Raw genomic sequence first — 25,670 nt, forward strand, 5'->3', positions numbered from 1 at the left:
GGCTGCCATGGTAACGGTGGAAACGTCCCAGTAATAAATTCACAGCCTGGACCGTCGGCGCAGGAAGCAGATAAACGTCAAGATGGCGGCCGGGGCAAATAAAGAGCCGCCTGAGGCAAATAAAGAGCCGCCTGAGGCCCGTTTTACCCCAGCGCTGGTCAGTTTACGTTCCTGCCGATTAGCACAGGTCAAAGGAAGCTGGTCCTGCCGGCCGTTCGATCGGGCGGCGAGTCGGAGTCTTCCTCTCAGGATGTGAGGAAGAGCGGCAGGAAGTGGATTGCTGCAGCAGCGAGAGAAGATGAAGGAGATGCTGACCCAGAAGCCATCAGCCGCCGGCTGAGTTTTCACAGTGTACGCCGCTCTGCTCGCCTTCCTGACACCTTCACTAAACTTTCCTCTTTTACAAACTGCAACTCGTCTAAACCTACATCGACATCCGTCCTCCATCTTGTCCTGGATGATTCACTATCTAAACACAGATTCCCTCTGGAAACCAGAACCGTCGGCGCATCAGAGCCACAGCAACAACTTCCACCAAAAAACATAAACTTTTTCCAAATTATGACATTTGATTAAAAAAATGTTTTTCTAAAAGATTTCTGAGGAAAATCTCAGATTCATTTTCTAGTTTCAAACTTTTAAATTGTTGACCTTTGAAGCTCTGAAGGTCAGAACAGATAAATGGAAAGTGACTGGTGGAAGTTTCCTGTCCGCTGCGCGACGACGCCGTCGTCTCACCGTTTAATCTACTTCCTGTAATGAAAACGCAGCTGTTTCACACCAGATAATTACTGAGTGTCATGTTGATTTAGTTCTTGACTTTTCTTTGCTCTCTGATCTGCGCCGTGACACTGAATGTAAAAATAGACTTTTTCAGGATTATGTTTGTCTTTTTGTAACTTTTTTGTCTTTTTCTACAAAATGAAACTCAAAGTGAAGCTGGTGGTTTTTTGATCAGTTGTGTTCGTTTGGTTCTTCAAAACAAATAAAAACTGAAAAAAATCCCAGAGTGATAAAAACAGAACGACAGGAAACAACCAACGCAGAGCAGATGAACCAGTTCATCTAAATCTGGATCCGTAAAGCAAAGAACTGTTCACATGAACAGATTCATGACCTGTTATTGGTCAGAATGATCAGGAAACCTTGAACTTATTGGACTTATGTATAAAGATGATATTGTTGTATTGCTGGTTCATGTTTCATTCAGGCTGAATTAGCTGAATGATTCACATGGGTCACTTCTGTTTCACATGTTTCTGTTTCAAATTTAATTCACTAAACGGATTAAACGACTGAAACTCTGGAAAAGTTCTGGCTCCGTTTTTAGCAGCTTGTGTTCCGTGCGTCACGGTTGCTAGGCAACAGGACAAAAAGGCGGGAAAAGTGACGGCTCCTCGCTTCACTATGCTAACTGTTAGCATGTTACTGCCTTTGCTAAGAGTTAGCATCACTGTTAGCAGGCTAACACTAAGTCTGTAGTGAATTACTGACAGATCTTTAGCGTGCTAGTGCTAACAGTCGAATGCTAGTGTTAGCATTAGCGTTGCCTACGGATACCACGATGTTTCTTCAGCTGAATCAGTTTAATGTTGAATCAGTGAACCGTCACTTTGTCCAACATCTTCCAACCGTCAGAAAAAATGTTGCAACTAAAATCCAGACGGTTTCTTCTTTTACTAATAATTTGATTTTGTTTCCTTTCCTTTTTTCTTCTCGACCTCTGGACTGATTGATGGACAGAAACAAGCAGCAAAAACAAAGATATTCACAATAAGCTTCCTAAGGTCAGACGCAACACAAGCTAATGTCGCTAACGGCTAACGTCGGGTCAGACTTCCTTCTCGATCCTTCGCTCACAGCAGATGGACGGCTGACGCTCCGCAGGACTTCCTGTTTGTGTTGGCAAACGGAAATGAAGGAGAACAAACCGACAGCGAGGCATGATGGGAAACTTTAGGTCCATGTGAAAAATATCGTGTGTCAGTGAAACTTTGGCTGAAGATGTTTCGCTTTCTGAATCGCAGGTTTCCAAACGTTCTGCAAACGTTCTGATGAAGGAATATTTCCACCGGTGGAAAGTCGGCGAGGTTCGGTCACAGTAGCTGAGTCTGAAACTCAGAGGAGACGATGCTAATAAATACCACAAACAGGAGAAACGGAGAATCTTTGCGGTGATATTCCTGTGTGGAGGCGTTTGGGTTTCTCTCAGTTCATGTCTGGGTTGGAGAATCTAGAGGGTTTCAGTTTGAACGCCTGGAATCGGCCGCAGCCGGTCCAGTTCCTGATGCTGGACAGTTTATTCCCTTTCAAAGCCCAGACCAGCAAAACCAAACGGATGGAGATCTGGGCAACCAGTCAGTCAGAGCAGATCGGTCCGTGGCTGAGAAAGGGCCGGTCCGGTCCGGTCCGGGCCAGGTGGCGGTTAGAAGGCGGAGCCGGTGATGGCGTTGAGCTGCTGCATCAGTCCTTCCAGACTGGCCATCTGCTCCGACAGGTCGTCCTGCTCATACACCTGGAACACAACATGGAGGATTTAAAGAACCAACATGGAGGATTTAAAGAACCAATATGGAGGATTTATAGAACCAACATGGAGGATTTAAAGAACCAACATGGAGGATTTAAAGAACCAACATGGAGGATTTATAGAACCAACATGGAGGATTTAAAGAACCAACATGGAGGATTTATAGAACCAACATGGAGGATTTATAGAACCAACATGGAGGATTTATAGAACCAACATGGAGGATTTATAGAACCAACATGGAGGATTTATAGAACCAACATGGAGGATTTACAGAACCAACATGGAGGATTTATAGAACCAACATGGAGGATTTAAAGAACCAACATGGAGGATTTAAAGAACCAACATGGAGGATTTAAAGAACCAACATGGAGGATTTAAAGAACCAACATGGAGGATTTAAAGAACCAACATGGAGGATTTATAGAACCAACATGGAGGATTTAAAGAACCAACATGGAGGATTTATAGAACCAACATGGAGGATTTAAAGAACCAACATGGAGGATTTAAAGAACCAACATGGAGGATTTAAAGAACCTACATGGAGGATTTATAGAACCAACATGGAGGATTTATAGAACCAACATGGAGGATTTACAGAACCAACATGGAGGATTTATAGAACCAACATGGAGGATTTATAGAACCAACATGGAGGATTTATAGAACCAACATGGAGGATTTAAAGAACCAACATGGAGGATTTAAAGAACCAACATGGAGGATTTAAAGAACCAACATGGAGGATTTAAAGAACCTACATGGAGGATTTAAAGAACCAACATGGAGGATTTATAGAAACAACATGGAGGATTTAAAGAACCAACATGGAGGATTTATAGAAAGTACATGGAGGATTTATAGAAACAACATGGAGGATTTAAAGAACCAACATGGAGGATTTATAGAACCAACATGGAGGATTTAAAGAACCAACATGGAGGATTTAAAGAACCAACATGGAGGATTTAAAGAACCAACATGGAGGATTTATAGAAACAACATGGAGGATTTAAAGAACCAACATGGAGGATTTAAAGAACCAACATGGAGGATTTAAAGAACCAACATGGAGGATTTATAGAACCAACATGGAGGATTTATAGAAACAACATGGAGGATTTAAAGAACCAACATGGAGGATTTAAAGAACCAACATGGAGGATTTAAAGAACCAACATGGAGGATTTAAAGAACCAACATGGAGGATTTATAGAACCAACATGGAGGATTTAAAGAACCAACATGGAGGATTTAAAGAACCAACATGGAGGATTTAAAGAACCAACATGGAGGATTTAAAGAACCAACATGGAGGATTTATAGAAACAACATGGAGGATTTAAAGAACCAACATGGAGGATTTATAGAAACAACATGGAGGATTTAAAGAACCAACATGGAGGATTTATAGAAAGAACATGGAGGATTTAAAGAACCAACATGGAGGATTTATAGAAACAACATGGAGGATTTATAGAAAGAACATGGAGGATTTAAAGAACCAACATGGAGGATTTATAGAAACAACATGGAGGATTTATAGAACCAACATGGAGGATTTATAGAACCAACATGGAGGATTTACAGAACCAACATGGAGGATTTATAGAACCAACTTTGAGGATTTATAGAACCAACATGGAGGATTTATAGAACCAACATGGAGGATTTAAAGAACCAACATGGAGGATTTAAAGAACCAACATGGAGGATTTATAGAACCAACATGGAGGATTTACAGAACCAACATGGAGGATTTATAGAACCAACATGGAGGATTTATAGAACCAACATGGAGGATTTATAGAACCAACATGGAGGATTTATAGAACCAACATGGAGGATTTAAAGAACCAACATGGAGGATTTATAGAACCAACATGGAGGATTTAAAGAACCAACATGGAGGATTTAAAGAACCTACATGGAGGATTTATAGAACCAACATGGAGGATTTATAGAACCAACATGGAGGATTTACAGAACCAACATGGAGGATTTATAGAACCAACATGGAGGATTTATAGAACCAACATGGAGGATTTATAGAACCAACATGGAGGATTTAAAGAACCAACATGGAGGATTTAAAGAACCAACATGGAGGATTTAAAGAACCAACATGGAGGATTTAAAGAACCTACATGGAGGATTTAAAGAACCAACATGGAGGATTTATAGAAACAACATGGAGGATTTAAAGAACCAACATGGAGGATTTATAGAAAGTACATGGAGGATTTATAGAAACAACATGGAGGATTTAAAGAACCAACATGGAGGATTTATAGAACCAACATGGAGGATTTAAAGAACCAACATGGAGGATTTAAAGAACCAACATGGAGGATTTAAAGAACCAACATGGAGGATTTATAGAAACAACATGGAGGATTTAAAGAACCAACATGGAGGATTTAAAGAACCAACATGGAGGATTTAAAGAACCAACATGGAGGATTTATAGAACCAACATGGAGGATTTATAGAAACAACATGGAGGATTTAAAGAACCAACATGGAGGATTTAAAGAACCAACATGGAGGATTTAAAGAACCAACATGGAGGATTTAAAGAACCAACATGGAGGATTTATAGAACCAACATGGAGGATTTAAAGAACCAACATGGAGGATTTAAAGAACCAACATGGAGGATTTAAAGAACCAACATGGAGGATTTAAAGAACCAACATGGAGGATTTATAGAAACAACATGGAGGATTTAAAGAACCAACATGGAGGATTTATAGAAACAACATGGAGGATTTAAAGAACCAACATGGAGGATTTATAGAAAGAACATGGAGGATTTAAAGAACCAACATGGAGGATTTATAGAAACAACATGGAGGATTTATAGAAAGAACATGGAGGATTTAAAGAACCAACATGGAGGATTTATAGAAACAACATGGAGGATTTATAGAACCAACATGGAGGATTTATAGAACCAACATGGAGGATTTACAGAACCAACATGGAGGATTTATAGAACCAACATGGAGGATTTATAGAACCAACATGGAGGATTTATAGAACCAACATGGAGGATTTAAAGAACCAACATGGAGGATTTAAAGAACCAACATGGAGGATTTATAGAACCAACATGGAGGATTTACAGAACCAACATGGAGGATTTATAGAACCAACATGGAGGATTTATAGAACCAACATGGAGGATTTATAGAACCAACATGGAGGATTTATAGAACCAACATGGAGGATTTAAAGAACCAACATGGAGGATTTATAGAACCAACATGGAGGATTTATAGAACCAACATGGAGGATTTAAAGAACCAACATGGAGGATTTATAGAACCAACATGGAGGATTTATAGAACCAACATGGAGGATTTACAGAACCAACATGGAGGATTTATAGAACCAACATGGAGGATTTATAGAACCAACATGGAGGATTTATAGAACCAACATGGAGGATTTAAAGAACCAACATGGAGGATTTAAAGAACCAACATGGAGGATTTAAAGAACCAACATGGAGGATTTATAGAACCAACATGGAGGATTTACAGAACCAACATGGAGGATTTATAGAACCAACATGGAGGATTTATAGAACCAACATGGAGGATTTATAGAACCAACATGGAGGATTTAAAGAACCAACATGGAGGATTTAAAGAACCAACATGGAGGATTTATAGAAACAACATGGAGGATTTATAGAACCAACATGGAGGATTTATAGAACCAACATGGAGGATTTAAAGAAACAACATGGAGGATTTATAGAACCAACATGGAGGATTTATAGAACCAACATGGAGGATTTAAAGAACCAACATGGAGGATTTAAAGAACCAACATGGAGGATTTATAGAACCAACATGGAGGATTTATAGAACCAACATGGAGGATTTAAAGAACCAACATGGAGGATTTATAGAACCAACATGGAGGATTTATAGAACCAACATGGAGGTGTCACATCAACTCCTGGTCGGCGAAAACTGATTAATTTATTCCACGGATCATCAGGCAACGTGACATTTGGACAATAACTGCTCAACAGAAACAAGAATGTTAAAAATCTGGACTTTTCTTAAAGTTTCAGTGCCAGGAGAACAGAAACATCCGTCCGTCTGTCCATTGACTTTATACATTTTGTTTTATTTTGCTAATAATCCGACTTTATTCTCTTAATTTTTAAAATGATCTCTGATTCTGGCTCACACTCTTGGTCAGAGAATAAAGCAGCCTGCCGCACTTTTCAGATTGTTCTGTAAAACAGCAGGAAAGCAGAAATCCTCTCTGTGATGTGAAACCTTTAGATGTGCTGGAATCTAGTTAATCTACATCTATATTGTATTTATTCAGTATCAGTGTGTGTGTGTGTGTGTGTGTGTGTGTGTGTGTGTGTGTGTGTGTGTGTGTGTGTGGTTCTTGTCGCCGTGGCAGCAGCTCTTCCTCCTCCTCTTCCTCCTTGGTGCCATGGCGACACCTGGTGGTTTCATAATTCCTCTCCTCCTCCGGTTGCCGTGGTGACACCTCCTGACGTCCGACATCGCTCCGCATCGTCTGCTGTCGTTCATCTCATCCCTTCTTCCCTCGGAGACGCTGACATTCCTGTCCTCCGTCTGTCTCGTTTCTCAGTTTTTATGGGAGTTAAACCTGAATCCATCCTGTTTCTCTGTTTCTCTGCCCATCATGTCGTCTCGCTCTGCAGTTTTTCCTCTTCAGGTTTTTGTCGTCCTGCTTCCGTCTCTTCCTCAGTTTTAGGAGGAATCGTCGGTTTGTTCTGCTGAATCCCAGACGCTGACAGTCGCATGAAGAGTCTTAAAAGTAAAAACTCTCCTGCTAAAACTGGAGGAATCTGCAGATCAAACTCTGAGTTTTTCCTACAATCAGCAGCCGAGCAGAGAAGTCTGCTTTGTGTCAGTCATTTACTTTGTTTAGGCCAGAGCTCAGCTGATAAACTGCTTTTCAGAAACTAAACTGTTTGTTTCATACATGGATGACAGGATTCTGATTTTAGAAAATAAAAGAATAAAATCATAAAAATACCAAAATAAATGACAAGAAAAAAGTCATTTTGTGAGCAGATAAAGTGGCGCTGATACGACAGAAAATAAAGTCAGAATTTAAATTCTGAGAATGAATTTCCTTCCTGCTTCTTTCTGCTTTATTTCCTGAACTCGTTGTTTTTTTTGTGCTGATTTGTGGAAAATTTGTGTTTAAATCTTATTTTATGTGTTTGGTTAAAACATGCAGAACCTGCTGAAACTTCCTGGACTAAATGTTCTGGTTCTGAACGCTGGTTCTGCCTCAGACTCACGTTGGCGGCTGAATCCTCCGGCGGTTTGGCTCCGCCCTCCTCCTGCAGGTCCGGCGCCGTCGGTACCGAGACGGGCAGCAGAGGGGAGCGGGCCTTCCCAGCCTGACCCAGAGACGCCGTCTTCACCTGGGGCTTCGGCAGGCTGGCACCTGGAACAGAACCGAGACGTTCAGGGTTACTGACGGGCCGTTTGGGCCCGGTTCTGTTTGGGCCCGGTTCTGTTTGAGCCCGGTTCTGTTTGGGCCCGGTTCTGTTTGAACCCGGTTCTGTTTGGGCCCGGTTCTGTTTGAACCCGGTTCTGTTTGGGCCCGGTTCGGTTTGGGCTCAAACTGCGGTTCAGACCCAAAGGAGATAAATTCTGATCGATCTTCACCACATTTTCTGTTTCATAATCAAGATTTTAAAGACGGAACAGAAGAACAGATTGTCTATCATTTCAGCTGCAGGTCAGAATCATCAATGACTTCAAAAGAAAAGAGTGAATTTAATGGCCGCGGCGCTGATGAGGCCAATCAAGGATGTTTCTGGGGTCTAATCAGAGCCAATGATGACGTCACTGATGATGGCAGACAGGAAGTTACGGCTGTAGACAGGATGAGCACCAGCTGCAGTGAGAGGCAAAGATCTCCAAAGCAAAACACGTGAAATGTTCCTTTTATTCAGGTCCAGATTTTATTTATTCATCATAGACTAAAGCAGAAGTTTGGGCCAAACCGGGTCGTCAGCAGAACTACAATAAAACCAGGAAAATCAAATATATTCGTTCCAGAATCCAGATTTTTGTCTTCCATTGTTTTTCTGAAGTCATGAAGCATCAAACATCGACGCGTTTGTTCATAATCAGGTCAATCTTTGCTGGATGGTGAAACTTGAGTATCGACGACCTTTTCAGCTGCTGACAGGAATAGTTTGACCTCATGACTCCCGGCCGCCATCGACCCTCTAAATGACAACTTTACACGCAACTAAGCGATGGAAACGAAGAGCAGCAGAAGTCATTCAGAGGCCGTCTGCTGCTGCAGCATCCGCTCACAGAAACGATCAAAACTCACATGAGCAGAGAGAAAGAAAGCGGGTTGGATCAATGCTTCAAAGAAAAGGAAACAAACAACCAGACGGAGCTACTTTTAATCCGCTGGGGGAGCGAGCTGAAAGAACAGCAACATTTAGAAGAAAAATGGACCCAAAAGACGGATATTCTCCACAGCCTCCTCCAGTACGGAGGCCTGCTGGGGCCAACAATGTCCCCCATCACTCTGCTCTCTGCTGCTAATCAATAAACATCCATTCTGCTAAACAAAACACCTGCAGCGACTCGACTGGCAGCAGAGCCAGAAACAGACGGATCAGAACCAGAGCTGCGTTTCCTCAACGGACTCACAGATTCACTTCAACTCAAAGATTCACTTCAACTCACAGATTCACTTCAACTCACAGATTCACTTCAACTCACAGATTCACTTCAACTCACAGATTCACTTCAACTCACAGATTCACTTCAACTCACAGATTCACTTCAACTCACAGAAGCTTTTAGCAGCAGAAGCTTCTGGACGACGTTTGGTCAGTTTATCAGAGAAACACAAACATTCTCCATCTCATCTTTTCTGTTGCAAGATGTTTCCTGAACACCAGATTTCATTTGGAAACCTGGGAACATGTTACCAATAATCTGTTTCCAGGGGGATCTTTGTCTTTGCTGCACCAGTGACCTCATTGCAAGGGAAACTGATGTCGGAGTGTTGAACTCAAACACCAAGTGAATCAGTTTTACTGAAGCTGATCGTTAAAACTGATTTGTTGTCCCAAATCCTCCTGGATCTGAATATGAATTATTCCTCAACATATCAGGAAGGCTGCAGGTCCAAAAACAACCAGGAATTTCTGCCAAAAACAAAACATTTCTGAGTTTGAAAAGCTGAAATTCTGCAAGAAAAAACTGACAAGTGGATCTGAGATGAAGCGTCTCTGGAGTCAAACTTCTTCACTACACGGAAGTTAAAGTCACATGTATGGAGGTCAAGATGGACTTCTGCCAAAAAGCTCTGAAAAGTTCCAGGAAACAACTTTTCCAGAGAAGTGAAAGCATTTTGGGTTTCAGCGTCTGAACGATGTGAAGGTGAGACTGAGCAGCTTCAGGGGCTCAGGGTGAACCGGAGCTTCAGGTTCAACCTGACAGGTGAGGAAGGTGTGAAATGCCCACCAGGTTCCATCAGAGCGCCGCGTGTGTGTGTGTGTCTGTGTGTCTGTGTGTGTGTGTGTGTGTGTGTGTGTCTGTGTGTGTGGTGTGTGTGTGTGTGTCTGTGTGTGTGTGTGTGTGTGTGTCTGTGTGTGTGTGTGTCTGTGTGTGTGTGTGTGTGTCTGTGTGTGTGTGTGTGTGTGTGTGTGTGTGTGTGTGTGTGTGTGTGTGTGTGTGTGTGTGTGTGTGTGTGTGTGTGTTTGGGGTCGCAGTCAGAGCCAGTATCGATCCTCAGAGCGTTTTGATCCAGCTGCAGATGAAACGTTTCTGAGGAGACGTCTCGTCTCGTCTCGTCTCTGGAGGACGACTCGTCTCCGCTTCACGCCGCCGTCTCTCTGTTTCGCTCCTGACCTACTTTTCATTTCCCGGCTGTTCGTCTCGATGTTCGCCCTCCGACTGCTGGAACTGCCTGGCAGCAACCGGGTCCCAGGTTCGATTCCCAGCCTGGACTGTTGGAGGTCACAGCGCCACCTGCAGGCTTCGTTTCAACGTTTCCCCTGAGAGCCGCCGTCCTGCGTCGTCTGCGATCTGTTCATTTTCCTGTACCGCCATAAAATCTCCTCGTCTCACGAAGGGAACCACAGAGAGCAAAATCCACATCTTGGTTTTCAACTGTTTCTAAAAACAACTTAAAAAAACATCCAGAAGATTTTTATCAAGATAATTTATGTTGGAAATCGTTTCAAAAACCTCCCATTGTTGAGTCACACTGCGCCGTTACCTAGCGACCCCGACAGGGTTGTGCAAAAACACAAAAAGGTTCAATAAATACTTGGTGAGTTTTAGTGTTTTTGCAGTGCGCTGTGGAAGACAAGTGTTTGATGTTGATTTGATCCGGAAACCATTTGCTGCATTCTCGTCGGTTGTGCAGGAGGCTCCACTAATGCTTTTCAAAGATGTACGGTTGTAACACATCTACTTGCAGTTACTTTCCTGTGTGAGTGTAAACGCTGAGTTGGGGGAACGGAGCAAACTAAAATCTGATTATCTAAGAATGACTTTGTGGAAAACATGAGATGAACTTTGAATAGGCCACTGATCAGTCCTGACGGGTCACTTTGGTGGAGAGTCGTTATTGTCTGCCGGTGGCGTTTCTGTCGCGACGACACGTTTATTTTTGTTTTCCTGCAGGCGATGGAGCTGAAAACGTCCGTCACAGGTGGACCAGTCCGCCTCCGGCCGCCTCCGTCCTCAGAGCCGGACATCGACTAGGACAATCCTGTTACAGCCCGGAGCCGTGAACTGTTCGTTCAGATCAATTCAGCTGAGTCACGGCTGCAGAAGAGATCTCAACTATTATTGTCCCTCTTTTAAACTGGACCGAGTCAAACCTGCAGACAGGAAGTTCATTTTATTCATGTCAGGAAAATGTCCCTCATGCTGACGGCCGGTAGAAACTTTATGAAAAACTAAAGGTAGTTTCAGTGCTATTTAGTCAAATTAAAGCTCGTTTTAAACGCTCACACATCTAAACTCTATTTTACTTTTCACATGAGTTGAGAGTTAAATATGAGTTAAGAGAGACGCATTTCTGGGATTAATAACAAACATTTTGCTCCAGATTCACAGGATTCATGATTCAGGTGTGGAAGAAAATGTTTACATTTAATAATAAAATGTTTAAACTGAATTTTTAGTAAAATATACAGGAAATATTCAGCTGCTTATAAATAAAATGAAAGACAAATAAAGTTATGCCTCTACTTTGTGTTGGTTTATACTTTTTAAGTTGAGATATTGTTGATGTATCTGTAATAGTTTTGTCTTGAATTTGTGTTTTTCTTGTTTTTTTTTACCTGTTTATGGAAAAGTTGAAAATGACCAAAATATTTAGATTTTTTGTTTAAATACAGTAAAAAAAAAAAACGATGAGTTTTTCTGAAACGTCAGTATTTCCTGAATGTTTTTCCTCTTTAATTAATTTACATAAGGAACCATTTTGTTCCTTATGTAAATTACGGATAAGACAATTGTTCATAGTCTGATGAACAATTGATATAATATAAAGCGATACATAGTGGTCTCTCATAATGTCACCAATAATAAACATCCTCGTCTCAAATGGTTGCTACTGATACGGTTCAATATGAACTGGAATCAGTTTTTATGTCGGAGGAGAAAAAAGACTGAAAATGAACTAAATAAACGTAAAGATGATTATTTTTCTTTTTTTTTATCCTGCGACCTAAATAGTTTTAGTTTTATTATCCTTGTTGCTTTCTGGTCTTTGTTTTCCTCATCGTCTTCACGTTTATGAAAAGTTTCTGTATGAATTATTTGTTCATTTCAATGTGTCATAAAATAAATGTCAACATATTACAAACAACTGAGTTTAACTAACTAGCAAGGAAAGAAGAAAGGAAACAACATCAGTGTTTATGCTAACTAGTATCTATGCTAAAACTAGCATACATGCTAGTTTTAGCTTCAGGCTTTGATTAAATGTGACGTTTCCTGATGAGGGAACAGTGAGGGAACGATGAGGGAACAGTGAGGGAACGATGAGGGAACAGTGAGGGAACGATGAGGGAACAGTAAGGGAACGATGAGGGAACAGTAAGGGAACGATGAGGGAACAGTGAGTCCTGCTCTCTGGCTCCTGTTGCCTCAGGCTTACAGTCTCTGAGTGAAAAGTTTCCTGGAGCTAAAAATCAATGATAATCTGAGGCAGCCTGAGCATGTAAACACAGAAATGATAGAAACACACACACACACACACACACACACCACACACACACACACACACACACACCACACACACACACACACACACACACACACACACACACACACACACACACACACACACACACACACAGACCATAATGAACAGTTTGTTTCTGTTTTTAGCTTTTAGCTGCAGTCAAAATAAAAAGATCTATAGAAATGTAACATTGCAGCTGTTCTACTGCCCCCTAGTGTTCGGTCTATCCGAACACTAGGGGCTTCATAAACTGAGCTTCTTCAGAGCTTCATAAACTGTAGAGATGGAAATATTTCAGTGTCCAAAGATTTGATTCTTCTGTTCAAACCAGATTCAGTTTAAATTACGAGAAAAAAAACAAAACAGGGAATATAAGCAGAGCATTTACGTAAAACAGTTTGACAATAATGTACCAAAATGACCCCGGGTTATATTTAAACAAAAATATCTGCACAAATTTCCGTAAGTTAAATGACTAGAATTAGCTTTAGTTCTAAAACAAAACCCTGGAGTAACTTTGTTTCCTATGAAGGCCTGCTGCAGCAGGGCGGCTTGCTGCAGCAGGGCGGCTTGCTGCAGCAGGGCGGCTTGCTGCAGCAGGGCGGCTTGCTGCAGCAGGGCGGCTTGCTGCAGGTCAAGTGTCTGTCAGGTTTAATGTGAGGCTGCAGCAGCGGCTGGACATGAGCGCAGACAGACAGACAGACAGACAGACAGACAGGTAACGATATGGCAGAGGGAGAACTGAGGCGGATCGGGTCGGATCCTCCATCCCTCCGGCGAATGTCAGGCCCGGTTACAGCGTATTAAAGATATACAAACACACACTGTGTGTGTAACAGCCTGGGGCCGATGCATTCAGCTTCCCTGAGTAAAATATGAAAGCAGAGGATCCGGCCTGAAATGTGAAATATGACAGAAAACGAGCAGCCGGCCGCAGAAAAACGGATTCCTTTTATTTAAAGCGGACAAACAGAAACTCTGGTTCCTGTGAGGAATTACAGCAGGGCGCTTATTAAAATGATCTGACCTGAGCCAATTTCACACCTTAAAGAGCAGAAAAGCCGATTAAAGCGATGACTCTGTAAAACAGAAGCTGCATGTCTTTGGATGTGGGTCTGTTTCATGTTTGGACCAGAAGATGTTTGCTCTCATGTTGCATCATCCTGGAGTTGAACAAGAATCAGAGGAGACAAACTGCTGAAGACGAAACGTTTCTCTTTTATGGGACGAGGAGATGAAACGTCTGAGCTGCTGAGACAGAACTATGCTTCAGCCCGAGGCGCTGGCCACAAGCAAGGACGAAAAACGAGAAGATTTTACTAAATATAATCATAATCAGATCATCGACTCCAAATATCAGCAGAATCTGAAGTGTTTCAACTTTTGACCCCTAAAATAACTCAAGTTGAGCTGAAAAAAGTTTCCTTTCAGTTTGAATAAATCAGAACAAAATGATATTTTGTTTTTTCAGTGTAACTTTAACGATCTGAACGTTGGAGCCGAGTGTTGCCCTGCCAGCAGGGGGCGGTACTCACTGGCCTGCGGCAGCATGGAGGTGTAGACCTTGGGGTCGATGGTTCCCATCGGCGGCGGCAGCAGAGGGTTGGTGAAGCTGCGCAGGGGGTGCGTGGGCCGGACGCAGGCCGTAGGGATGCTGCGCGCGGCCGCCGCCTGGGCTTCCTCCGAGGGGCCCGATGCGGCGGCGGCCGGGCACGGGCCCCACCGGGGGGCCAGGTCGGCGGCGGGAGCGGCAGAGCCGGGCAGCAGCGGGGCGGCCGGAGGGGGCGGAGCCTGTTGCTGCAGCAGGGGGGCGGCGGAGGAGTCCGACGGCATCGCTGACAGGAAACAGAAACACAAGAAGAAGAAGAAGAAGAGTTCAATTAGAGCGACTGTCTGGTGGAGAAACATCAAACATGGCGCTCTGGACGCCGCGCTCTGGACGCCTCGCTCTGGACGCCGCGCTCTGGACGCTTCGCTCTGGATGCAGCACAAAGAGGCTGACTGTAAACAAAGACTAATCTGGACGCTTCATGACCAACAGAAACGAGAGGAAAATGGTTCCTGCAGCAGGAAGAGAGGAAATGTTCACTCTGAATAAATCACTACAGGAAACATCAGGCTGTAATTTCAGCCTCTTGCTGCCGGCTGAACGCTGCTGCTGCACAACCACATGAAACCTGGAGACGAAGGTTTCAGAAAAACTCAAAACCTCTGCAGGTTTTCTTTTCTGTCCCACAGCAACCAACAACAACGGCACCATCAGGATTCAACACCAGAACCCACGAAAACCCCTAACAGAACCGGGCCAACAGAACCCGGCCAACAGAACCCGGCCAACAGAACCCGGCCAACAAAACCAGGCCTACAGAACCGGGCCTACAGAACCGGGCCTACAGAACCGGGCCAACAGAACCTTGTATCCGTTTTTATGAGCAGTTTTTCTGAAGCCCATAATTTCTGCTGGTTTCAGTGAAACATTTCAGTTCAAAAGTTTTTTAAAGGTTTTATTAAAACCTATTTTCCTGTGAATGTTTCTAATGAAAGAGATCAGAGATAATAAGGCTGACCTGATCTCCATTAGCGTTTCCCCGTCACCATGATGACAGCCGGGACTCAGACCAGCAGAAACTTTTTGATGCTTCGCAGGATAAAGTTTCTAATTCTGACTCAGTAGTTAAGAGAAAACTGTAGCTTCAAATCTCCCCTTGTTCTGCGTTTCGTCTGTTTCTCATCATATCTCGGCTGTGATTGTTAGCGGCTGCGTCGTTAGCGGCTGTGATTGTTAGCGGCTGCGTCTGTTAGCGGCTGTGATTGTTAGCGGCTGCGTCGTTAGCGGCTGTGATTGTTAGCGGCTGTGATTGTTAGCGGCTGCGTCGTTAGCGGCTGTGATTGTTAGCGGCTGCGTCGTTAGCGGCTGTGATTGTCTGCTCTGCCAGCAGCGATCGGCCCTCCTGACTCGATGACTCTGAAGCCTCTCTGCCTCCCCGCGCTGCTGTTAACGCTCTGACACGAGCCAAGCAGGAATTAATCAATTACTGAATTGCTGCTCCCCACCTCCTTGCTGCTTTGGCAGTAAAACCAGGATTAAGAAGAGCAGAAAGAAATCAGAGCAGAGGGAGCTGGAGACGTTTTAATATTAGCAGGTAAATCTGACCTGAAAATGGACGAATGAAAGGTTTCATTTAGTCATTTCTGTCCACAGCTCAGATTGTTTTGATTGTTTTGTTGGAGGATTAAAGAAAAGAGACATTTGAGTTTCCACTGCTTCTACCTGCTATTTCCAGCTATTTCATAAAACCTCCAGGTTGGTGAGTCACACTGTGCCGTTACCTAGCAACTCAGCTGGGCTCCAGCACCTTTGGTCAGCTGGTTTTACCGCTGTATGCTCTGCACAATGCTCCGGAAAAGACTTAACATCCAGAAACCACTTGCTGCATTCTTGTTGGTCGTGCAGGAAGCTCCACTCCTGCTTTTCAAAGACGTAAGGTTGCATAATTGTAGAGATGATTGAATTCACGTGTCGGTACCTGGTGTGTATCGTGGTGTGTATTGCGGTGTGTGTTGGTGTGTATCGTGGTGTGTATCGTGGTGTGTATCGTGGTGTGTGTTGGTGTGTATCGTGGTGTGTATCGTGGTGTGTATCGTGGTGTGTGGTGTGTCGTGGTGTGTGTTGGTGTGTGTTGGTGTGTGTCGTGGTGTGTGTGGTGTGTATCGTGGTGTGTATCGTGGTGTGTATCGTGGTGTGTGTTGGTGTGTGTCGTGGTGTGTGTGGTGTGTATCGTGGTGTGTATCGTGGTGTGTGTTGGTGTGTGTCGTGGTGTGTGTGGTGTGTATCGTGGTGTGTATCGTGGTGTGTATCGTGGTGTGTATTGCGGTGTGTATTGTGGTGTGTGTCGTGGTGTGTATCGTGGTGTGTGTTGGTGTGTATTGCGGTGTGTATCGTGGTGTGTATCATGGTGTGTGTTGGTGTGTGTCGTGGTGTGTGTGTGTGTATCGTGGTGTGTATTGTGGTGTGTGTCGTGGTGTGTATCGTGGTGTGTGTTGGTGTGTATTGCGGTGTGTATTGTGGTGTGTGTCGTGGTGTGTATCATGGTGTGTGTTGGTGTGTGTCGTGGTGTGTGTGGTGTGTATCGTGGTGTGTATTGTGGTGTGTGTCGTGGTGTGTATCATGGTGTGTGTTGGTGTGTATTGCGGTGTGTATCGTGGTGTGTATTGCGGTGTGTATCGTGGTGTGTATTGCGGTGTGTGTCGTGGTGTGTATCGTGGTGTGTATTGTGGTGTGTGTCGTGGTGTGTATCGTGGTGTGTGTGGTGTGTATCATGGTGTGTGTTGGTGTGTGTTGGTGTGTATTGCGGTGTGTATCGTGGTGTGTGTCGTGGTGTGTGTTGGTGTGTGTCGTGGTGTGTATCGTGGTGTGTTGGTGTGTATCGTGGTGTGTATCGTGGTGTGTATCGTGGTGTGTATCGTGGTGTGTGTTGGTGTGTGTCGTGGTGTGTGTGTGGTGTGTATCGTGGTGTGTATTGTGGTGTGTGTCGTGGTGTATCGTGGTGTGTATTGTGGTGTGTGTCGTGGTGTGTATCGTGGTGTGTGTGGTGTGTATCATGGTGTGTGTTGGTGTGTGTTGGTGTGTATCGTGGTGTGTATCGTGGTGTGTATCGTGGTGTGTATTGCGGTGTGTGTCGTGGTGTGTATTGCGGTGTGTATCTGGGTACCTGCTGTGTATCCTCTGTCCACCGTCAGGCTGGGAACGGCATGGGCCTGAGGCTGAACTTGTTGTGCGTGAAGCCGCAGGACGGTGACGGCAGAATCCCCGGATACTGAGAGGATTCCAGCGTAGAAACCGGGATGGCGCTGACCACAGCTGGAACACAAACAGGAAGACGCTATTAGCCAAACTGGACAGCATTAGCAACACAGCAGAAGGAACAGCTAGCGCACTATTTAGCATAACTTTAGCTTTCAGTCCAACTGTCTGGACAGGCGGTGCTACTTTCCAATTAAATATTTTTCATATTTATTTAAAATAATTTCTACTATTTTCTCTACTCCTAAGCTTTCGAAACATTTGATCAAGAATTTTAGATACCAAGTGAACCTTGTTGATCATGATAAAAGTCTCTGTAACGTCATATGAAGGAACATCTGGCTCCATCAGGTCGAGAATAACCCGCAGTGGGAACAGCTCACTAAAAGCTATAAAACTCTTCTAAAATTCTTAACTGAGCAGAGTCAAAAAATAAAACATTTTCAAATTGCTGCTAAATTATTAGATAAATAAAAACATGAGTAGAAGTTTTTAATCTGTTCTTAAAGTGTTTCAGGAAGCCCTGATCATTCACGGAGCTTCTTTAGAAATCTGGATTGTTAGCTGCTACATGCTAACACAGTAGCAGCTAACAACTGTGTTGTGCTAAAAGCTAACAACAATAGTCTGCGTTCAAACTATTGTTGTTTGAACACAACAATAGTCTTTTCCAGCGTCCAATCAGATCGTTCAGAAGCAGCTTAGCTGTCCATTAATGTGAGAGGTTGTAGCTGTGCGTCACATTTATGGGCGTACCAGAAACATAAGTTCTGCCGGGAACCTTTGAATTAAATTCATAATGCTCTAACATTTTCAACCTGTTAAAATCCATGTACTTCATCATACTTCATTTGTCGTTTGCATGTTAAATGTCAATTGCTTTTTTTCTCCAAGGAAGATTTATGTTTTTTTGCCTTAAAGGAACTCAACATCTCACTGAGAGCTGAAGATCCTACTGATGCTAACTTGGTAGCATAAGTTTATCACGCTGCAATGAAGAGTTGTAGTATGCTGACAGCATGCTAGCTCATGCTAAAACAGCTGGCGGGTAAATACGGGAAACTATGGCAAGCAGTGAGCGTGGTTCCTCCCTACTGAAGGCAGCCTGCTCTCTCCTCGCTCTGAGGCAGATCAGGAGCCAGATCCCAGCGTCTGGGTCAGGACGTGAAAACTTACAGGCTTCAAACTCTAAAACTTGTAGCAAAGATCGTTTGGGTCACCGTGGCCCAGTTCTACCGCTGCAGGATGTTTTTAAGATGCTGGAGTTTCTGAGTTGATTTTTCAGCTGATTCTGGCAGCAGAAACTCCACAGTTTGTCTTCTGGCTTCATTTGCGGCCATAAAAACAAAACTACAATCAAACGGCGCGATCACAGCAGAGACACATTAAGGCTTAAACGACCTCGTTACCCACTGGCGGGGAGACGCGCTGCACAACGGCTGCGGATCCGGCTGCACCGCTGCAGCACAGCCGGGTCTGGAGGTGTGAGGAGGAGGAGGAGGAAGGCAGACAGAGTTCATACTGTGACCTTGAGAGGAAACTGCAGGGAGGCGAGCTCAGTGAGACTGATTACACAGCGCCTCAGGTCTACAGCACACAGAGAAAAATCACTGCACGGCTCCTCAGGCCTGTTTGGAAGATAAGGAGCTCCCCCAGTTCCTATTATTGTCTGAAGCTGCACGTATATATTTCCTTTTGTCTTTTCTAAAACACATCCAGGCAGAATGAGTGCAGCTGTGCACTCTGTTGTCTCTCAGTAATCCTTCATGTTTGATTAAAAAACTCCCACACTCTCACTCTTTGTTCAGCAGGCGCTGAAGGTAAAAGACAAAAATAGGTTTTCTAATCTGTTCCTTTAACATGGAGGGAAAACAGCAATTCTAATACAACGAAGCAAATAAAATCTGATTTTATTTCTGTTCAGCTCCATGTCTTTCAATTATATTGAGAATTAAAGTTAGTTAGTCCAGAGTTTCTGATCGGTGCTTCAGGGTTAGCAACGCTAATGTTTTAGCTAGCCGTAATATATATTAAACTTTATCTACATTAAATTTTTATCATTTCTTTAAACTTTTTAAAATTTAAACAGTTTCTGTCTGACTTCATCACATCACATCTTTTCCAGCTCAGTTTCACTTCATTAAGTTTTTCACACTTTCATCTCTGCAGGTTCTGATCAGATTTTCAATCAGATGGAGGTATGAACTTTGACTAGGCCATTAAAACTTTAGATGCCCTGAGGTTTTGTGGTTGTGGTGAGTCTCCAGAGGTGAACCGTGTTTTTCTCTTTAAACCATGAAGTTTCCCTAAATGATCCATTCAGGCGTGAATCCTGTCACATGAGCCAGTTTGGTTTGGAGTGAATCAGAATCTGAGAGCAGCTGTCAGGTTTCCTGTGTCTCGTCTTAGTTTAGTGATCAGAAGCAGAAATATTTTCACCTCTCTGGTCTGATGAAAATGAAATTAATCCTTCAGGTTATTGGTTCTGTTTCCTCTCAACGTCTCGACTCTGATCTACTTTTGTTCTCGTTTTCTTTTCTTTGCTCAGAAAGGTTTTCATAAAGAACAAAAATCTGGAAACGTCGGTGGAAGGAAGACAGATCCTGAACTTCCAGCTTGGTTTCAGTTTCTGCTTGCTGCAGGCAGGATGGACCTGTAGCCTCCCAGATCCATCGATATCCCCGATCAATACCCGTATGGATCAGGCCATACGGGTATGGCCTGATTCTCATCTGTAATCTCATCTGTATGTTGATTCTCATCTGTAATCAACTCTGCTTCTCTTAAAATGATCGCAGCTCAAATCGGCACAAATTAAATCTGCTGATCGGATCGGTGCTTATCAATACGTCCTGATCGATGCTGCGATCGATGGAGCTGAACAAGAGAAAATGTTGTTCTGGTTTTCTGACGGCATCGCTCCGACTGGAACGTGGAGGAAGTATCCTGACGTTCCTGAAGTTCAGTCTGAGGATTTATTTTAGTTTGAAGTGTTTTATTCAATTTAACAAAAATCTGTTCAATTATTTAGTTTAAGTTTTTACATTACTATTTTCCTTTTAAATTGTATTTCCAAATATTTTTTTATTTTAAAAATATTTTTTTTGCTTGAGAAATATTTCAAACTAAATTTTTATTTTAAAATTATGTTTTAGTTACACAATTATTTTCATTCAGTTTTTAAAAAACTGTTAATGTTTTTTTATTTTTGTCTCCACATTTTTTATTTTGGTGCTGGCTAAACACAGCGAGGAGATAACTTAATGACAATTTGTATTTTCCAATAGTTCTCTTTATGTAAAGAGACCACATCATTTTATCTTCATTAATATTTAATCATAACTGGGAGAAAATTCAAAAATGGAAAAAAGTCGAAAACTGTCCTGTTTTATGAAGGAGGCTCAGATGTTTTGGCTCAAATTCAAACAAATGCAAACATGAAGCTGTGTGTGTGTGTCTGTGTGTGTGTGTGTGTGTATCTCTGCGTGACTCTGTGTGTGTCTGTGTGTGTCTCTCTCTGTGTCTGCGTGTGTGTGTGTGTGTGTCTGTGTGTGTGTCTATCTCTGTGTGTGTGTGTATCTCTGCGTGACTCTGTGTGTGTCTGCGTGTGTGTGTGTGTGTGTGTCTATCTCTGTGTGTGTGTCTCTCTGTGTCTGCGTGTGTGTGTGTCTGTGTGTGTGTCTGTGTGTGTGTGTATCTCTGCGTGACTCTGTGTGTGTCTGTGTGTGTCTCTCTGTGTCTGCGTGTGTGTGTGTGTGTGTCTGTGTGTGTGTCTATCTCTGTGTGTGTGTGTATCTCTGCGTGACTCTGTGTGTGTCTGCGTGTGTGTGTGTGTGTGTGTGTGTTCCTCCCACGGCTGTAACCTGCTTGTCGGTGTTCAGTTGGTGGTTTCTGTTAAACAACAACAACCACAACAAGGTGGAAAATGAGAAGAGAGAGAATCCCTAAAAGACTGTCGGCGTCCTGAGAGCCAGATAATTACTCTGAGATCCAGAAACAGAACTGGACCCAGAACCGCTGCACACAGGCAGAACAGAGGCTGTAATTAGATGCTGCGCTGCTGCAGAACCAGATCTGCTTCACGCTGAGATGTTCGACATCTTCGGCTCAGTGGGAATTAAAGCAGCTTCACACACAAATCGCAGAAACGTGGCAGGAGGAGCAGAGACGTTACAGCGGCGATGAAACAGGAACAGCAGCCCCGATATTGGATTAAAAGACTTCATTAGCCTAGCACTTAGCTGTGTTTAATTTATTTATTCTATTTATCATAACTGAGCCTGAACGGCAAGAAATCATGCTGCCTAGCAGTAAGAACGGCCTAGTCCATACCTCAAGCTGAGGTCGCCCTGCTGGTTCTCTCTGAGTTCTCTCTCAGGCTAACCCGTCTCTGAATCAGAACTTTATGGGCCAAAACATTTGAAGCTTAAAAAATGCATTTTTAAAGTGTTTTTTAATTCCAGAGCAATAAGCTAAGCTGAGTTGACCACGCTACTGCGCTAACGTTAGCTTAGCACGCTATTTTCTGCTAAATGCCATGCTGTCGTAGCGCTTTAGCATTAGCTTCCGCTAAATAGTGTTGGTGTAGCGCTTTAGCATTTGCTTCCGCTAAACAGTGTTGGTGTAGCGCTTTAGCATTAGCTTCCGCTAAACAATGTGTTGGTGTAGCGCTTTAGCATTAGCTTCCACTAAACAAAGTGTTGGTGTAGCGCTTTAGCATTAGCTTCCACTAAACAAAGTGTTGGTGTAGCGCTTTAGCATTAGCTTCCACTAAACAAAGTGTTGGTGTAGCGCTTTAGTATAACTAATGTTTAAGACTAAAGCTGTTGAGTTAGCGGATCCGTCCGTTCGTCACGTTTTATAAATCTGTCCTCATCTCTGCTTCCTTCATCTCATATTTTCTACATCATTCCTGCGTTTCCTGCTGGGAACAGGAAGTTGCTTTCAATCATTTCTCTGTTGGTGATTTTTCTGTTAGTGGAAGCAGAATATCCTACCAGAACCAGAATCTGGTGCTGGTAGGATCCTGGTTCTGGATCCTAATCCTGTTTCTGCTGAGGGACATTTAGCATTAGCTTCCACTAAACATTTGACTGAGTTCTTTTCTCCGTGATGCTGGATCTGAACCGACCCAGTGATGCTGCTGCTCTAATGAGCCCAAACAGACTCACAGCAGAGAGCTGCAGCATCAAAGGCTGCAGCATCAGAGGCTGCAGCATCAAAGGCAGCAGCATCAAAGGCAGCAGCATCAGAACAGTCGCCACTAAATATTTTTTGTCTTTTATTCTAGTCCAAATATTTCATCACACTTAAAAATAAGACAAAACTAAACGAGTAAGTTTTCAGATACTTTTCCATTAAAACTGATGAAAAAAAGAGAATTATTTCCTCTGGCAGATTATTCTATTATAACCCCTGATGGGCAGAAATGTGTTGCTGTAATCTGATGGATTGAAACCTATTTTTCCATGAACTAGTTCTTTTAAGGAATGTTTGACCTAAATAAGCTCCGATATTTAAGTTAGTTTAGTTTTGTGCATTAAGACGTTTGCAGTCCATCCAGATGAATAATATTTGCTCATATTGGGAGTTTTGAATCTTCTGCGGTTGTAGTTTAAGTAAAGGGAACAAAGACTTTTAGGACTGGAGTGTTCTCCCACAAGGCGTCCATCATCTCTTCATTTGGGCCCAAATTATCTTTTAATAAGCTCCCTGAAGGATGAGTGGAGTGGCGCAGCAGAACATTAACTCCTGGCTCTTTCTTATTCCAGTCACCGTCGAGTCGCGCTTCCGGCGCTGGAATTAATGCTGCTGCTCAGAATATGAAATAACTCAGCAGCATCAGAACCGTCACCCAGGAGGAGGAGAAGAAAAGATCTGGAGTTTAAAGCCGGAGCGGCGCTGCCGGAGGTTCTGGACGGTTCTGGTCGGCCCGGAGAGCCGACCGCCAAACTTCACAAGACGTTTTGCCTTATGCTGAACTTTCCATAGACGTTACAGAACTCAGAGCGTCCAGAACAGGATCTCTGCTGCTGCCTTCACAGCAGCCATGTTGGCTCAGAGCCGTGACCTTTGACCTGCTAACTGAGGCCTTTAGTTTTTATTTGTATGTTTCAGAACCAGTTTAAGATCAAATCAGTTTCATTCCTAATATGGAAGATAAAGCAGCAAGAAAAAAAAACCTGGATCAGTAAATTTACATTTTTATTTTTTCCTTTTTCTTTTCCTTCCTTTCTTTCTTTTCTCCATTTCCCTTCTTTTCTTTTCTTTTATATTTTTTTAACTTTTCATTTCTTTATTTATTTCAATAATCCAGAATCGTCTCGTGTTTCTTGATCCTCATCAGATCGATGATCAGGAATAAATAGCCTCTGACTCTAAAGGAGCAGAAGCAGCTAAAGTTCTCACACACACACACACACACACACACACACACACACACCACACACACACACTCACACAGACGCGCACACACACACACACACTCACATACACACACACACACACACACACACACACACACACACACTCACACAGACGCGCACACACACACACACTCACACACACACACACACACACTCACACAGACGCGCACAACACACACACACACACACACACACACACACACACACACACACACACACACACACACACACACACACTCACACAGACGCGCACACACACCACACACACACACACACACACACACAGTGTGACCTACGCGTGTTGCTGGGCTGCAGGTCCATGGGGATCATCATCTTGCCCCTGGTTCCCCTCCTGGCCGTGACGGACCGGTCCAGAGTGGAGATGCCGCTGGACGCCTCGTCGCCGTCGGCTCCTGGAGGAAACGCCGCGTCAGCTCCAGACGCGTCTCCGAGCAGAACTCTGAGGTTCTGCCAGGAAGCGGCTGCCGGTACCTGAGTGGCTGCTCTTGCTGCCCATCTGGCTCTCTGATTGGCTGTGGGCCACCTGGGGGCGGTCCTGGCAGGCCTGCAGCGGCGAGTCGCGTCCGGACGGCGCGATGCTCGGCGCCTTCTCCAGGTTCTTCATCTCCATCTCCTCATGGTGGATCCACAGGTCCGGCGGCCGCAGCTCCTTCTGGCTGCCCTTCCGCTTCCCGGCGCCGTGGCTGGCCCGCTTCCTGCCGGGTCAGGCAACGAGGTCAGTTAACCTCTCAGAACCGGTTCTGGACCAGAGTCCAAAGAACTGGAACTTCAAGAATTTCTGACTGACAGACAGAAATCACATGAGGAGTTCCCCAAGGCTCAATACTAGAACCCTTCCTGTTCTAGCACTGATGTTCTAGATCTATGCTTATAGATCTAGAGATCAGGCTGGAATCTGGGTTTGGACCTTCAGAGTCACATAAAGACGGTTAGAAAGTTGGCCTTCGATCATGAAGGACGTCTTACTTCCTCTGCTGGGAGGACGAGCGGTGGATGCAGACGAGCGCCGTGACGACCACCACGCTGATGGCGCCCACGGAAACCAGGATGATGACCAGCAGGTAGCTGTTCTTCTGAGGCGTGACGCTGCCGTGCGGCGGACGCATCTGACCAATGGAGACTCTGGACACATCGGGGGCGGAGTCAGCTTATTAAAATCGGAACTGTGAAAGTCCTTCACTGATCTGATTTCGACTCAACAGCAGAAAACTGACAACTAAACATTCATCTGATAAAACGGAACAAAGGACAGAAAATACAGCAAAATACCAAAAACATCTGATTAAATGTATTTCTATAAACAAGTAAATGACTGAGACCTTACAGTGATGAGATGGAGTAGAAAATTAAAATAGAAAAAATTTAAAATACACCAAAAAAAGATCAGCTCTTGAAACAATATTAAAAACTAAATGAAAAAACTTTGTTCTCTTTTCTCTTAAATTTATATCCAACTTGTGCGACCAGGTCGGTTGTGATCTTTAGTTGCTGCTACTTTCTCCTACTACTCGCCGATGATCGGCCATGATGACGGCTGGAGGAGACGGTCGCCAGGGTTACGCAGCAACACATAAAGCAGAAAGCAGCATCTGGACCAGACGAGGAGCTGCTGCACCGCGAGCGGCCATGT

The 25,670-nt window shown here is 43.7% G+C and overlaps 1 protein-coding gene across 1 annotated transcript in view; it reads right to left on the bottom strand.

Moving 5' to 3' along the window:
• Positions 1-2,336: 2,336 nt before the first annotated feature.
• Positions 2,337-25,670, bottom strand: part of LOC129354284 (netrin receptor DCC-like) — a 147,921-nt gene continuing 124,587 nt past the window's right edge. Inside the window, 8 exon segments of the mRNA XM_055023786.1 lie at positions 2,337-2,515; positions 7,848-7,996; positions 14,326-14,625; positions 17,503-17,532; positions 17,535-17,651; positions 24,316-24,432; positions 24,512-24,735; positions 25,007-25,160. Coding sequence (XP_054879761.1) covers positions 2,426-2,515; positions 7,848-7,996; positions 14,326-14,625; positions 17,503-17,532; positions 17,535-17,651; positions 24,316-24,432; positions 24,512-24,735; positions 25,007-25,160 — 1,181 coding nt within the window. The 3' untranslated portion in view covers positions 2,337-2,425.

The sequence above is a fragment of the Poeciliopsis prolifica genome, unplaced genomic scaffold (genome assembly GCF_027474105.1).
Source record: "Poeciliopsis prolifica strain line A6 unplaced genomic scaffold, Auburn_PproV2 SCAFFOLD107, whole genome shotgun sequence".
NCBI lineage: Eukaryota > Metazoa > Chordata > Actinopteri > Cyprinodontiformes > Poeciliidae > Poeciliopsis > Poeciliopsis prolifica.